At 40.6% G+C, this 13622-nt stretch overlaps 2 protein-coding genes across 2 annotated transcripts; both read left to right on the top strand.

Moving 5' to 3' along the window:
• Positions 1-225: 225 nt before the first annotated feature.
• LOC120726893 (glutathione S-transferase A-like) lies at positions 226-3080 on the top strand. The gene is made up of 6 exons (XM_040020914.1): positions 226-445; positions 571-636; positions 818-923; positions 1276-1391; positions 2708-2793; positions 2877-3080. The coding sequence occupies exons 1-6, from the start codon at positions 278-280 to the stop codon at positions 3004-3006; spliced, it is 672 nt and encodes a 223-aa protein (XP_039876848.1). The 5' UTR covers positions 226-277; the 3' UTR covers positions 3007-3080.
• A 7001-nt stretch (positions 3081-10081) lies between these two features.
• On the top strand, positions 10082-12570 carry LOC120726890 (glutathione S-transferase A-like). Its single transcript, XM_040020910.1, has 6 exons — positions 10082-10320; positions 10476-10541; positions 10708-10813; positions 11441-11559; positions 12074-12159; positions 12264-12570. Exons 1-6 carry the CDS (start codon positions 10153-10155, stop codon positions 12391-12393), a joined length of 675 nt encoding a protein of 224 aa, XP_039876844.1. The 5' UTR covers positions 10082-10152; the 3' UTR covers positions 12394-12570.
• The last annotated feature ends 1052 nt before the right edge of the window (positions 12571-13622 follow it).

The raw sequence follows: 13622 nt of genomic DNA, 5'->3' as shown, positions 1-13622 counted from the left end.
GTGAAATTTGGGACTAGAGTCCTATTTAAAGACAAATCACGCAGAAATGGTTAATAAATCAGATTTTTTAAAAAGTGTCACATAAGGTTAACATGACACCAAGTTTAAACTTCATAAGTGTCATTTATCTTGCCTGCCAAAGATTGACAGATCTTTGGCTTATTTCCAGGAATCGTGACAAAGCCGACTGGCGCTATAAAGCCGGGGCTTTCACCCACTCCAGCTTCAGTCTTAAACATTCCTCGACTTTACCTGTCAAGCGCTTCACTCTGAAATCATGGCCAAGGACATGACTCTGCTGTGGGGCTCCGGATCTCCTCCCTGCTGGAGGGTAATGATTGCTCTGGAGGAGAAGAACCTGCAAGGATACAACCAAAAACAACTCTACTTTGAGAAGGGGGAGCACAAGTCAAAGGAAGTCATGGAGATCAACCCCAGGGGTCAGGTAGGTTCATATCACACTATGTAAACACTCATATTTGAAATCTGCATTTGTTTTCCTGAAATTGAGAAAAAGGAGTATTCACTTGGCATTCACAAAGTGTTTATGGTTTGCACTGTCTCTTAAAGCTTCCTGCCTTCAAATGTGGGGATGTACCCCTCAACGAGTCCTGTGCTGCATGCTTTCATCTGGAGGTGAGAACTCAGATGATGACTTGAATCTGAATGTTATGTCTCCACAGAGTTTCTAGTTTGGAGAACTACTTGTGATTATATGTTACACAATGCGTTGTACAAACAGACACCCAACACCACAGAGGTAAAAAAAAAAACAAACTAGGAAATTAAAAAAAATAATTAATGTCTCCTCCAACAGTGCAAGTACAAGACGCAGGGAACCAAGCTGATGCCTGACTGCGAGGTTGGGAGAGCGCAGATATTGCAGCGTGTGTTTGAGGTTAACGCGCTCGTTGAGAAATCATGTAAGTTTGTTCTGACGCACTTCTGATCCTGAACTCTCTTCATCACAGTGTGTGTACCCCGAACAACATTAGAACCACAGGGATTTAGTGAGTCTGTAAAGGACATATCAAGGCTGCTAAATCTCTTTCTGTGTGACCTGTCTGATGTTGCCATTCAGAGGTCTGTGCTCTGGGATTTTGAACTGCTGAACTTGGCAACACTAAAAACCCATGTTGATGTTTGTTAATCCCGCCAGTGATCACATGCTCAGCCAAGCTTTGCATGTAAAGTAATTGGCTTGTCATGAGATTTGGCACTTTAGCACCTTTGCACAATATAAAATTCAGCTTTTTGCTTTTTACACATTTCCAGCAATTGTTATCTACTACAACTGGATGGTCCCAGAGGGAGAGAGACACGACTCTGCCGTTAAGAGAAACAAAGAGGCTCTGACCGCTGAGTTGAAGCTGTGGGAGGGATACCTGCAGGTGTGTGAATGACCTGTGTGCACGCGATCTCAACGACTAAACTAAACCCAGAATACAAACATTGGAAATTCATAGGAGTAGATTGTAAACCTTGCCAGAAATAAGCTGGTCCATAAATTTCTTTTTAGATTTTGTTGTTTTAGCCACACATAGTGTTGGGGAGTAATGGAATACATGACATTTAAAATACAAATTATGAGTAACTGTATTAAAAAGGCGGTATTCAGAATACAGTTACTTTGTTGAAATAAATGGATTACACGGCCTTCTTTTCCTGTTTCATATGTTAGGCTATGCCCTCTCTATTTTTGATAATTCCACGCCAGTGGAAACCCAAACAAAAAACGCATTAAGAAGCTCAAATGCCTGTGTCTTTATCTCGCGGCCCATGTCACTTCTACTTGCAGCTCGCATAATGACGTGACAAAATATTTTTAAAAATTATTGTTCAAAAATATAAAAATTATTTTATATGATGGCAATAGGCAGATCGTTACAGGCATAGCCCTAAAGAATGTAGCCTCATGGGTAATGTAGCCCAATTAAGACTCGACTGTACACTGTGTTCATGTCTTTCTCTGAAACAATAAGTTCCGTTGGAGCAGCCTTTCAACGCCTCTCTCTGTCTCTCGCTAGCAAAGTTGACAACAAAGTAAAGCTAGTTTTCGGTTACGAGCACGATTTAAAAATCTAGTTGTATCGGTATGGCGAGTAACCTTCAGTAATAGTAATAAATGACACAGCAATAGTACATTCATGTAGTTGTAAAAAGCTTGATAATAATAAGTAATCCAAAGTATTCAGAATACGTTACTCTCATTGAGTAACGTAACAGAATACGTTACAAAATACATTTAGGGGCATGTATTCTGTAATCTGTTGTGGAATACATTTTAAAAGTAACCTTCCCAGCACTAGCCACACATGTGCTCCAGAATTACAAAGAAAATAGGTGCTCTGGAAAAAGTAGTGTTTTCTCTTTGAATAAAAACATTTAATCTTTGCAGGATAGGAGTAATGAGGCTTCATTTTAGTTCCCTTTAAGAAAATCCTTAAACAGTAGCATAAATGTAAATATGAGGTATAATTAAAGCAGAAGAAGTAGATGCAAAACAGCTGCATGGTGGTTAGCAGTGTAGCATGACAGCAATAAGGCTTATATCACAAAATCAATCTTGCCTTTGAATTTAAGAATATAATTGAGATTGAATATTTATTAAGTCAAATGTTAACCATCTATCATAGTTAAATGATCTATATTATATGTGATTTCTAGGTTTTTACCCTCCACAACATTTTTCTTCTTTTATTTTTAGGCCTCGAGCGGTTTCATTGTAGGAAAGGACTTTTCCTTGGCCGACGTGGTTGTTTACCCAAACGTTGCCTATCTCTTCCACTACGGGTAAGAGGACTAAATGACCAGACACATGAATGAATAGAATAATAGTAGAAATGAATACACACTGACTTTCTTCTTTCCTGTAGGCTTTCTGAACAGCGTTACCCCAAACTGGCAGAATACTACAAAGGTCTGATGAACAGACCCAGCATCAAAGCCAGCTGGCCTCCTACTTGGAAGAACGCACCGAAACAGGAAACACTGAAAGACATCTGAGATCCAAGACAATAATGTGTGATTATTACTGTGCTGTGACCAAAATAAGCAATAAAAACTGAGTTTCAATTTTATAGCTCATCTGTGTTTTGTTTCTTTGCAGTGGGGATATTTATTGTTAATATAATGTTAACCAAAATCAAACTTTAGGTTTGATGTTTGGATATCAAGTTAAGAATCTGCATTACACCCTTCCATCAGCTTTGCAGAGAGGTTACTTCACCCAGCTATAAATCTTTGTGTCTTGGAAATGAAAAAGCTTCTCAGACCATAAGGGCTATCAGAACCTTTTACCTTTTTTATTAAAAAAAAAAAGAAAGAAAGTGAACTTGGGGAAAAGCAGTGGCACAAGGTTTGTCTGTGGGTATCTGTGTGCACACTTGTGTGAACACCTCCCAATGCACCAAAGGCTCCCGGGCAAGGGCCTGGCCTCAGTGCATACACCAACCCACAACCCCGGTGGCACACCAGCCAGGACCCAAGTCCCACAGGCCAACCAAAACCTCAGCCCATAAGGTTGCCCCGGACAGATTTTATTTTTGCAGTTCACACTGACAGTCTTCTTAGCAATGCATGAGGAGGCGAGAGCCATGTGGACTATGTTTATCCGAAATTGTAGATTTCAGACACTTTGATAAGTCTTCACATATCTGGCACCAAAACCTTTGATGGACAGAACCAAAGAGCGTGGCAATAACACCAGACGGCTAAACGGTCTTCAGAGCAGACTGAAGCGCTACGGAAAGTGGCAAGATCCGCGGCGGAGGAACGGACGCCCTCATCAAGCAATCGTGGTGTACTGACTGTAAGATCATTTCAAACTACTGAAAATGTGGAATTTCTGACTCCAAGGCTAATGCCGTTTTATTTGCCCAGAGAACTGCAGTGCATCATTGTGAGTGTCATGTATATCCCTCCTCTGCTAAGGAGGAGGCTGCACTTAAGGAGATGTACGACATGATCAACGAGCACGAAAATAAACACCCAAACGCTGCTGTAATTGTTTATGGGAAACTCATTGTAATCTCAGGAAAACTATGCCTAAACTGCATCAGTTTGTTACCTTCCCCACCAGGGGAAATAAAATACTGGATCACTGCTACAGCAATATCAGAAATGTCTTCTCAGCTCAACCAAAACCTAATTTCGGAAAGTTTGACCACCTGGCAATCCGGCTAAAAACCCACCCATAACAAAAAGCTCAAGACAAACCCAGTCACAGTCAGGACTATTAACACCTGGACTGACAGTGCAAAAGCCAGCCTGCAGGGCTGCTTAGAGACCACAGACTGGAGCATCTTCAAAGGAGCAGCATCTTGTGGACAACTTTCTTGTCTATGGTGAGGAAAACGACCTCATCTTCAATACGGACAAGATCAAGGAATTAATACTGGACATCAGGAAGAACCCCCCTCCCCTGCAGCCTCTTATCGTCAAAGTGACAGAGGTGGAGAGGGCCAACGGCCACAGATTCCTGGGGCTGGAGGTTGCATCAGACCTGAGCTGGACTCTCAACACCACAGCAACAGTGAGAAAAGCCCAGCAAAGGCTTTATTTCATTCAGCTGCTCAGGAAAGCAGCCGAATGACACAAAACAAAACAGAAACCCCCAGGAGTCCAAACACAAAATGTTCACAAAGGCAGTGGAGCTCGAAAAAACAGAGTCCAAAACTTAGTTCAGAGGGGCAACCCGGAGGCCAATCAGCACAACAGTCCATCACTGAACAGTTCTGGAAGCCGACCGTGCCAAAGGCAGTGGCAGCATAGAAGCAGTTCAGGAGACTGACCACCACGTCAATGGAGGCTACGGAGCAGATCAGCAGGCCTACCCGGCAGGCGGTGATGCTGGCGACATCCTTCAGGAGGCCTGCCACGGGTCCGATGGCAGCAAAACAGTTCAGGAGGCCGCCCATGATGGCGAAGACGCCCAGCTGATGGCCTGGAAAGTGGCCAGTGCCGACGAGGTTCTGGCAAAGGACATGGACGTGCAGACTGAGCAGAAACTGATGGTGGCGTGGCAGCCGCAGGACCAGACAAGGCAGGACCAGACGAGGCAGGACCAGGACCGTTCAGCAGCGAAGATAGGCTGCTGAATGGGCCCCTCGGACCCTCCAGCAAAGGCAGACGACTGGAAGGGCCCCTTGGACCCTCCAGTGGAGGCAGATGGCTGGACAGGCCCCTGAGACCTTCCAGCTGGAACGTAAACTGGCAGGTGAAGGGACCTCCAGCAGGATCAGAACAAAACCAGCAGGCTCAGATACCTCTGGCAAACACAAAGCAGGCTGGAGCTGCGCAGGGCTTTTACTCTGCTCTGGCAACGACAGCAGGGTGCAGTCCTCAGCTGGCTTCTTAGCCTCCAGGGGTCCAGAGTCGGCTAAGGGTTGAAACTCAGTCTCTGGGGAAGCCCTGGAGAGAGTTACTGTCTCCAAGCAGGCCACCTTTTGAGGAACCGAAATAGTCTTAACAGGTTTGTCTCTCTGCTTTGAATTAGTGGTTGCAAAACAGTCCTTTACGGATTGTATTGACATAATTTGCTGTACAGGAGGAGCAGATGAAGGTGATCGCTGAATAGGTGGTGGAGTAAATAGCCGAACTGATGGCTGAGCTAATGCATGACCTGCAACCTGAGCAGGTAACTCAGCAAGAAACTGAACAGGCCATGCTTCTGACGTCACTACAGCATTTCCGCCTGCTGTAATGTGGAGAAATCTACTCAAGGCTTTATTTATTTTCTAATGTGTGCCTCCTCAACTTTTCTGTCCTATTTCCTCCAGTCTGTGATCCAGAAAGGCTATGCCATTTTTAAGGATGCTTTAATTCCTAAAACAAATGTGGGAATTGCCAGAGGAGAAATTATTGAGAATACTACGCTGTTTCCTTTGCAAAATCGTTTTTATCTTTGAAAAGAAGTGTGGCACACACGGACAACAATTTGTTCCCGCTGAATATAAAACCTCACTGCCCTCTGCTGCTGGATTCTCTTTTTTCACCATGTGGACTCAGAGAGAAAACAGAAAACACGGTGACCTGTGTGTGTGCGTGTGTGTGTGTGTGTGTGTGTGTGCGTGCGTGTGTGCGTGTTGGTGTAAAGACAAGGTGAGTCTTGTTTCCATTGAAAATCTTCATAGTGTAAGTGATCTGTCAAGTTTTAAAAATGGAAACTCACTGCAAGGACAGAACAGTCATATTGATGCCAGAGCTCAGAGAAGAACAGCTTGACACATTTGATCTGAGAGGAAGGCAACAGCAACTAATGTAACCACACGTTACAACCAAGGTTTGCAGAAGATCGTCTTTGAACTCCCCAACACGCCCAGCCTTGAAGTTGAATTCATTTCATTTAAAATTTCCTCTTTATTTATGTACAAAAAACATACAGATCCAGCATCTAAAGCAGCTGGCCTCCTGCTAGGAAGGACACTGTTGGAGTGAGACTTTTAAAGGCATCTTAGACTGAGCTAACTTTTCCTGCTGTCTGCACTGCTCTGCAGTGACTTTGTCACATTTGTTATTTGAGACACCCACCTTACATTCATCCTGCACCTGTGCAGTCTTGACAGAAGGGGACATTAAATCAAAATGTTCTTGTTTTTATGATTACTGCTGAGATGTCCCTTTTGATGTGATTAAAGAAATAATGTGGTACATGTTCTAATGTGAAATATAAACCTGCCACCCACAATTCATACTCACAATACATCAGGAAGTCTGTCTACAGACACACACAAACTTCTATGTGTGTGTTTGTGTGTGTGTTTTCTTTCTTTCTTAATGGGAGAGCCAGCTTAAGTCCTATGGGGAAAAAAAGGATCACAAAAAGTCATTTCCATTATTTTCAAGTAGCTGTGTTTGCAGAGTGCACAGGAAAGGTTATCTGTGCAGTTATACAAGCAGTTTATAAATGTAAACTATGCTCAACCACTTCACTGTTGGAGAAAAGCTTTTTTAAAAAGACATAGTCGAGTCACATAGCAGCTCACAGGTGTGGCTATTCAGTGACATAAGCACATTCACTTCAGTTCAACTTTATTTATATAGCACCAAATCACAACAGTTGCCTCAAGGGGCTTTATACTGTGAGGTAAAGATCTGCAATAACACAGAGAAAACAATCAACCCCAACAATCAGACACAACACACAACACAGTCCCTTTCACTATGTGGTGCCGTTTGTAAAGTGAAACACGCTGAAATTAACGGCAACATTTCTCCACATTTAGCTCAAATCTTTACAAAAACATGTTTTTTTCGAGTCATTTTTTTATGTAAAATATTTGTAACTTTTTATATTTAAAACACAATTTTAAATGTTAAATCTACATGTTCTCTGTCAGCACTCTCACTCTAACCCAACAGAGCTTTGGATTAACTGATGGCTGCTCAGGAAACTTTTAGAACAACCTGATGATAATGTATTACTCATTATGTTTATTTGGGGTTTAATGCAACTGCAATTAAAACATTTATGATCGTAGTAATTAAACCAGCAGCCTGTGGTTTACTTGGGCATGCTAACCTCTGTGCTTTGTCCTACTTTACTCTGCCTACATTTGCATTGCAGGTTAGAACAAGCCTTGAAACATGTGTGAACTTGTGGCTAAAGATAAATATCAGTACACACAAAACTTCTAAATACTTTGCTGCCATCTCAGCATACTGACACAAACATATGGGCAGAAATCTGTGCCATCAGACACTGAATTTGAATAAGTTAAATTTGAATTTGAATTGCTCGGATTGAATGTGAATTGTAACTTGAATAAATGCTTTTAAAAACTGAATATGAATTAGTCTAATTTGAAATTCAATTTATTGGTTTGAAAATGATCATCACTAAACTGAAATTGAATTTTACAGTTTGAAAATGAATATATTGCATATATAAGAACAAGCGTCATGTTAACAAATGATAGCTGTACAGTAACTTTTATGCTTATTGTAGCTGTTAGCTAAAAACGCTAATTTAGCGTAGTTTGCCCTTAATTCAGCTTTGACAAACAAATATGATCGACTGTTTCTAGTAGAATTCCAAAGTTGTCATCTTGTACCCTGTCAGAGCCCTATATGCTTGCAGAGGGAAACAGTAGGGAAACATGCAAAACGGTGTCCAAACCTTTGTATTTTAGCTTTATTTATGTCTTACACAGCATCCCTTATACATGTAATACATTTATTACCAACCTGAGAGTTTATCCGCTGGTCAATCGACATGATGAATGACTTCTGAAGTCTTAATTCAGCTCAAGACGCTGTAGATTCCCATCAGTAACACTTTCCGTCCGCTAGTAAAACGTAGTTCTATTAATCTGCGCTCGATTACTCTTGAACCAGAACCGGATGTAAGTCCCCAAAAAACTGAATTTTGGAACTGAAATTGAATTGTAGAACTGAAACTGAATGGTGAGAAGTGAATCTGAAATTATTCGAGAGCTAAATTTTTAAACGATAAAATACAATTACAAAGCAAATGAATTCATTTTCAAACTATAAAATTCAATTTCAGTTTAGTGATGATCATTTTCAAACCAATAAATTGAATTTCAAATTAGGCTAATTCATATAACTTATTCAAATTCAGTTTCTGATGGCACAGATTTCTCTCATACAAACACAGACCACATGACTGTTGCAATGTCACTTCATGAAAAAGCCTCACTAAAACAAAAGTGGGAGGAGTCATGAGCGAGTATCGCAGTCATGTACAAGTTCTGAATTTAGTTTAAGCTGTGTACTAGAATACATTGAGTTTACATTCTTAAATACAGGAACTCTCTTATAACCTTATGGGTAGTTTTGCTTGATATTCCAAAATAAAAGTAAAATATTGGGATTTTTTTTTTCAAAATACTTCAAAAGAACTTTTCCTTTTCTAAACACCAAACACAAAAACATAACGTTCCGTTATTAATGAATGTTCGGAGTGAAAGGGAGAACAAACATGCACGAGGGTGATTGATGCATGCGGAACAGGTTGTAATTCAACATGACAAAACCAACAGCATTTAAAAGAGAGAGAGAGAGAGAGAGAGAGAGAGAAAGTATTTGTCATTCTGTACATGCTGCCTTTGTTATTTTTGTAATACTGATTTATTATCAAACTGTTCTTTGCATGCACGAACAAACTGCCCTTTTGAAACGGACTTAAAATGCCGACATAGCAACTGCAGTAATGTAGGCGCACACACAGTTTGCGCCATTGCCTTACTGATACAATGATACTCACAGCTGCTTATGTGCCTGCTGCAAAGAGGTCAACGATTGAGAGAAGCAAACTGCCGAGTATGCACCAACAGTTTAATCAGTCATACACATTTTATTTTATTTGCATTGTCACGGTCCTATTAGATGCGTTCAGTGTAATTGTGATTTATCGGTCATGTCAGAACTGTGTGCAGATTTGAATACAAAGTGTTGTATCACCGCGGGTTTCACTTCTCAGGGCGTTGTTCACCAGCAACAGCAGCAGCAAAACAACGAACTACTGCAGGAATCGTTGAATTATTGATATGCAACAGTTATTAGCGATAAAATGTTTAACTGCAAAAAGCTGCAAGAGCCCTAACCACACGGGCGCATAGCAGTAACACTCTAACTTCCACTATATCCTTCTTTAAACACTGTTTCCGTGTGGCTTCGTTGTCTTTTATTGTGTCTTAGAAAAATTTTCCACCCGTTAATGTTAAGGGTTTTTTTTTTTTTGTTTTGTTTTCCTGACTCGCTGGAGTTTTTTCATGTTTCCTCTTTCCCATGTACCCTCACATTCTTTGGCCGCCTTCGGATCAAAGAGTTTCTATAAAAAGCAAGAGAAGTCACCTCTCCTCCACACGTCTTTTATAGTACTTGTGGCTGCATTATATTTTAAAGACAATTCACACAGAAATGGTTACTAAATCTCACTTTATTTTGTTTTTTGAATACACATCTTAAATATTCATCAGGATCAGGTTGACGTCATGTCGTGTTTAACCTTTACGGGCATTAGCTATCTTGGTGTGACAGCTCTTTGGCTGGAGCACAGAAATGGGATGGGGCTTTGTTCCAGGAAACCTGACTGGAGCTATAAAGCCAGCCTTTTCATCGACTGCAGCTCCAGTCTTCAACCTTCCTCAACTTCAGCTGTTAGGTTAAGCGCTTCACTCTGAAATCATGGCCAAGGACATGACTCTGCTGTGGGGCTCCGGATCTCCTCCCTGCTGGAGGGTAATGATTGCTCTGGAGGAGAAGAACCTGCAAGGATACAACCAAAAACTGCTCTCCTTTGAGAAGGGGGAGCACAAGTCAAAGGAAGTCATGGACATTAACCCCAGGGGTCAGGTAGGTTCATATCACACTATGTAACCACTCTCATATCTGAAATCAGCATTTGTTTTCCTGAAATGGAGTAAATGGAGTATTCACTTGGCATTCACAAATAAGAAGACTTGAACCAAACAAAGTGTTTATGGTTTTCCTTGCACTGTCTCTTAAAGCTTCCTGCCTTCAAATGTGGGGACAAAATCATCAATGAGTCCTGCGGTGTATGCTTCTTCTTAGAGGTGAGAACTCTGAATCTGGCCCTACTTGAAATGCTATGTTGCCATGGAGTTCCTAGGTAGCAGAGCTGCTTGTGATTATATTTTTAACAGTGCATTGTAAAAACAGACACACTATACCACAGATGTAAAGAACGAGAGCTTCTTGCTGTTTTTTTCCCCCCAACAGTCCAAGTACAAGTCACAGGGAACCAAGCTGATCCCCGACTGCGATGCGGAACAAGCATTGATGTTCCAGCGTGTGTTTGAGGTTAACGCATTCGGAGACAAAATGGGTATGTTAGTTCGGAGATGCAGAATATGTCTCAGTTTTGTTTTGCCGTGCAGTGACATAACTGTTGAAACCTGAACTTCCTTCATCACAGTGCGTGTACCCCAAACAACGTTAGAACCACAGGGATTTAGTGAGTCTGTAAAGGATATATCAAGGCTGCTAAATCTCTTTCTGTGTGACCTGGCTGATGTTGTCATTCAGAGGTCTGTGCTCTGGGATTTTGAACTGCTGTACTTGGCAACACCACACTAACAACTGTCACTTGTCTTCAGCAACCAACCCTCCTCAGCCTCCCCTTGAGACCTTTAGTTGTTCAAAACACACTGCAGACACTAATGATCTGTGCATTCACATAATTAAGCCATAAGAAATCCCTTAGTCCATTTCTCTGGTGAGCAACTCTCATAACAGAGACTGATGTTAACAGGTCACATGTTAATCCCACCAGTGATCACATGCTCAGACTAGCTTTGCATGTAAAGTCACTTGTTTGTCATGCGATTTGGTACTCGTAAAATTCCCTGCTGGTGTGTGGGTAGATTTTATTTAGGTTTTGTAGAGATACACTTTAATAATTATATGTCAGGTTTTGTTGGTTTATTTTTTTTGTGTGTTATATTTTTTCTAGGAAATGTTATCTACTACAACTGGAAGGTCCCAGAGGGAGAGAGACACGACTCTGCCATTAAGAGAAACAAAGAAGCTCTGACCGCTGAGGTCAAGCTTTGGGAGGGATACCTGCAGAAGGTATGTGAATGACGTGTATGCCTACAGTCTGTCGTGCTAAACTAAAACTCAAAATATTTCTACCAGTTTTTTCTAAAACAATTTTTAAAAATGAGGTAAAATAACAAAAGATTTTGAAATGGTGTGCATTAACAGCATTAACACTACTATCCTGGTCGGCAAGCTGTAAAAGAACAATTTAGCTCTTCAGACTTTAGCCCTTAAGGGTGTTACACAAAATTCTATGTGTTAATTATTGATCTTTAGACATCCATGTAGTTATACTTGAACAAGGCCATGCTGGTAGTTTGAATCAGTCTGCAGTGCTAATCTTCATGTCTGTAGAATAAAGCAAGCCTTATTCATCAAAGTCAATCTTGCCTTGGTTTATAAGGAAACATAATCAATGCAGAACATTTATTAAGCCAGGCTATAACCCCCTGTGATGGCTATTTTTCTATTTTTATTTTACTTAGTGTGCTTTCTAGCTTTTTTTTTCAAATTTTTTTTACATAACTACTCCTTTTCTTTTTAGACATCAGGCGGTTTCCTGGCAGGAAAGAACTTTTCCCTGGCCGATGTGATTGTTTTTCCAGCCATTGCTTATCTCTACCGCTTTGGGTAAGTGGACTAAATGGCCAGAAACATCTCTTAGCAGCCTGGCTCGATGATTGGATGGAATAAAAATAGCAATGAACTCACTCCAGTTTTTTTCTTTCCTGCAGGCTTTCTGAAGAGCGGTACCCAAAACTGACAGAATACTATAAAAATCTGATGAACAGACCCAGCATCAAAGCCACCTGGCCTCCTACTTGGAAGGAGACACCAGGACAGGACATACTTAAAGACATCTGAGATTCAGGCGCTCTTTGGTTAACCAGCTAACGTTTCCTGTTGTGTTTTTCATGTATTTCCATTTGTTGTACTGCTCTATCCTTTCATATTTTTTAACATGATTTGTTTCTGAAACTGTCTGATTCTCATTGTGATGTGAACAAAAAGCAATAAAAAAAGTTTCAGTTTTGTCTGCTTTATTAATATCATATTATTGACCACAAAAGACCTATTAGAGTTTATTTTAGGTTTTCACACCTTTCACTGCAGATTTTATGTTTGGATGCACTTTTCAAGAAAACTGACATGATCCTTCCTGCAACTTCTGCAGAGAAAGAGAGACAACTCACTAGACTCAGCTAAATAATTGTTTCTGAATAATTTTTATTCAGATTGTAAATATTTCTTTTCATAATGGACTCAAGCAAAGAACCAGCAAAGATCTCAAATTAAGAGCAACTTGATTTATTGGGTTCACCATGGGGATTTTGCTAAAGAGAATATTTACTGGGAGAGTGAGTATTTTCTCCAGGTTTGGTTATAGACTATCAATTCTATCAAGGTGTAGTTTAGAAAATTCAGGGCCCATAAATACTCGGTTGACCTAAAAGGGAGTTGTTTCCTTTTCCTCTTTTTAATGTGTCTCTTATGAGCCAACAAGTTTCAAACCAGGTACAGAGGAGACCCCCATCACAAATGATGGCATTTGATTTCCAAAACATTTAGAGCCATTTACAGATGTGCATCTTTTGGACTTGGTTAAAGAGGGATGTGATCACTAAAACTGTGTGAAATGTCTTATCCACTGCCCTGTTTGTCTGGGAGGTTGGAGTGGTTTCACCTGTTGAACCGGTTTTAAAACCATTTCCCCTGAACAATGTTTGTTTTCCCCAAACAAGAAGGAGCTCATGAGCTTTCTGTGTTTTTTGGGGTGTTGCCATAATGGCGAGTATTCTTCACACGCTAAGGCTGATTATGGGGTTCCACAGGGTTCTATGCCAGGACCATTTCTATCCCTATTATCCAGGCTTCATTTAGGCACTATTGTCAGACGGCATAATATACATTTTACCAGCTTTATTTACCTATGAAGCCATATGATGCAGTCCAGTTAGTTAGTTAAACTCCAAGAATGTTTTGAAGACATTAGCTGGGACTACAATAAGAGAACATATATCTATTCCGTCAGCTTCTCTTGGTTTTCTGTTAAATTGAGAATGAATTTTAAAATCTTTCAACTTACATAAAAG

This window comes from Simochromis diagramma, unplaced genomic scaffold, assembly GCF_900408965.1.
Source record: "Simochromis diagramma unplaced genomic scaffold, fSimDia1.1 OVJJ01000753.1, whole genome shotgun sequence".
Lineage (NCBI taxonomy): Eukaryota > Metazoa > Chordata > Actinopteri > Cichliformes > Cichlidae > Simochromis > Simochromis diagramma.
Note: the sequence above shows the minus strand (reverse complement) of the source record. Positions and strands in the feature narration are given on the sequence as shown.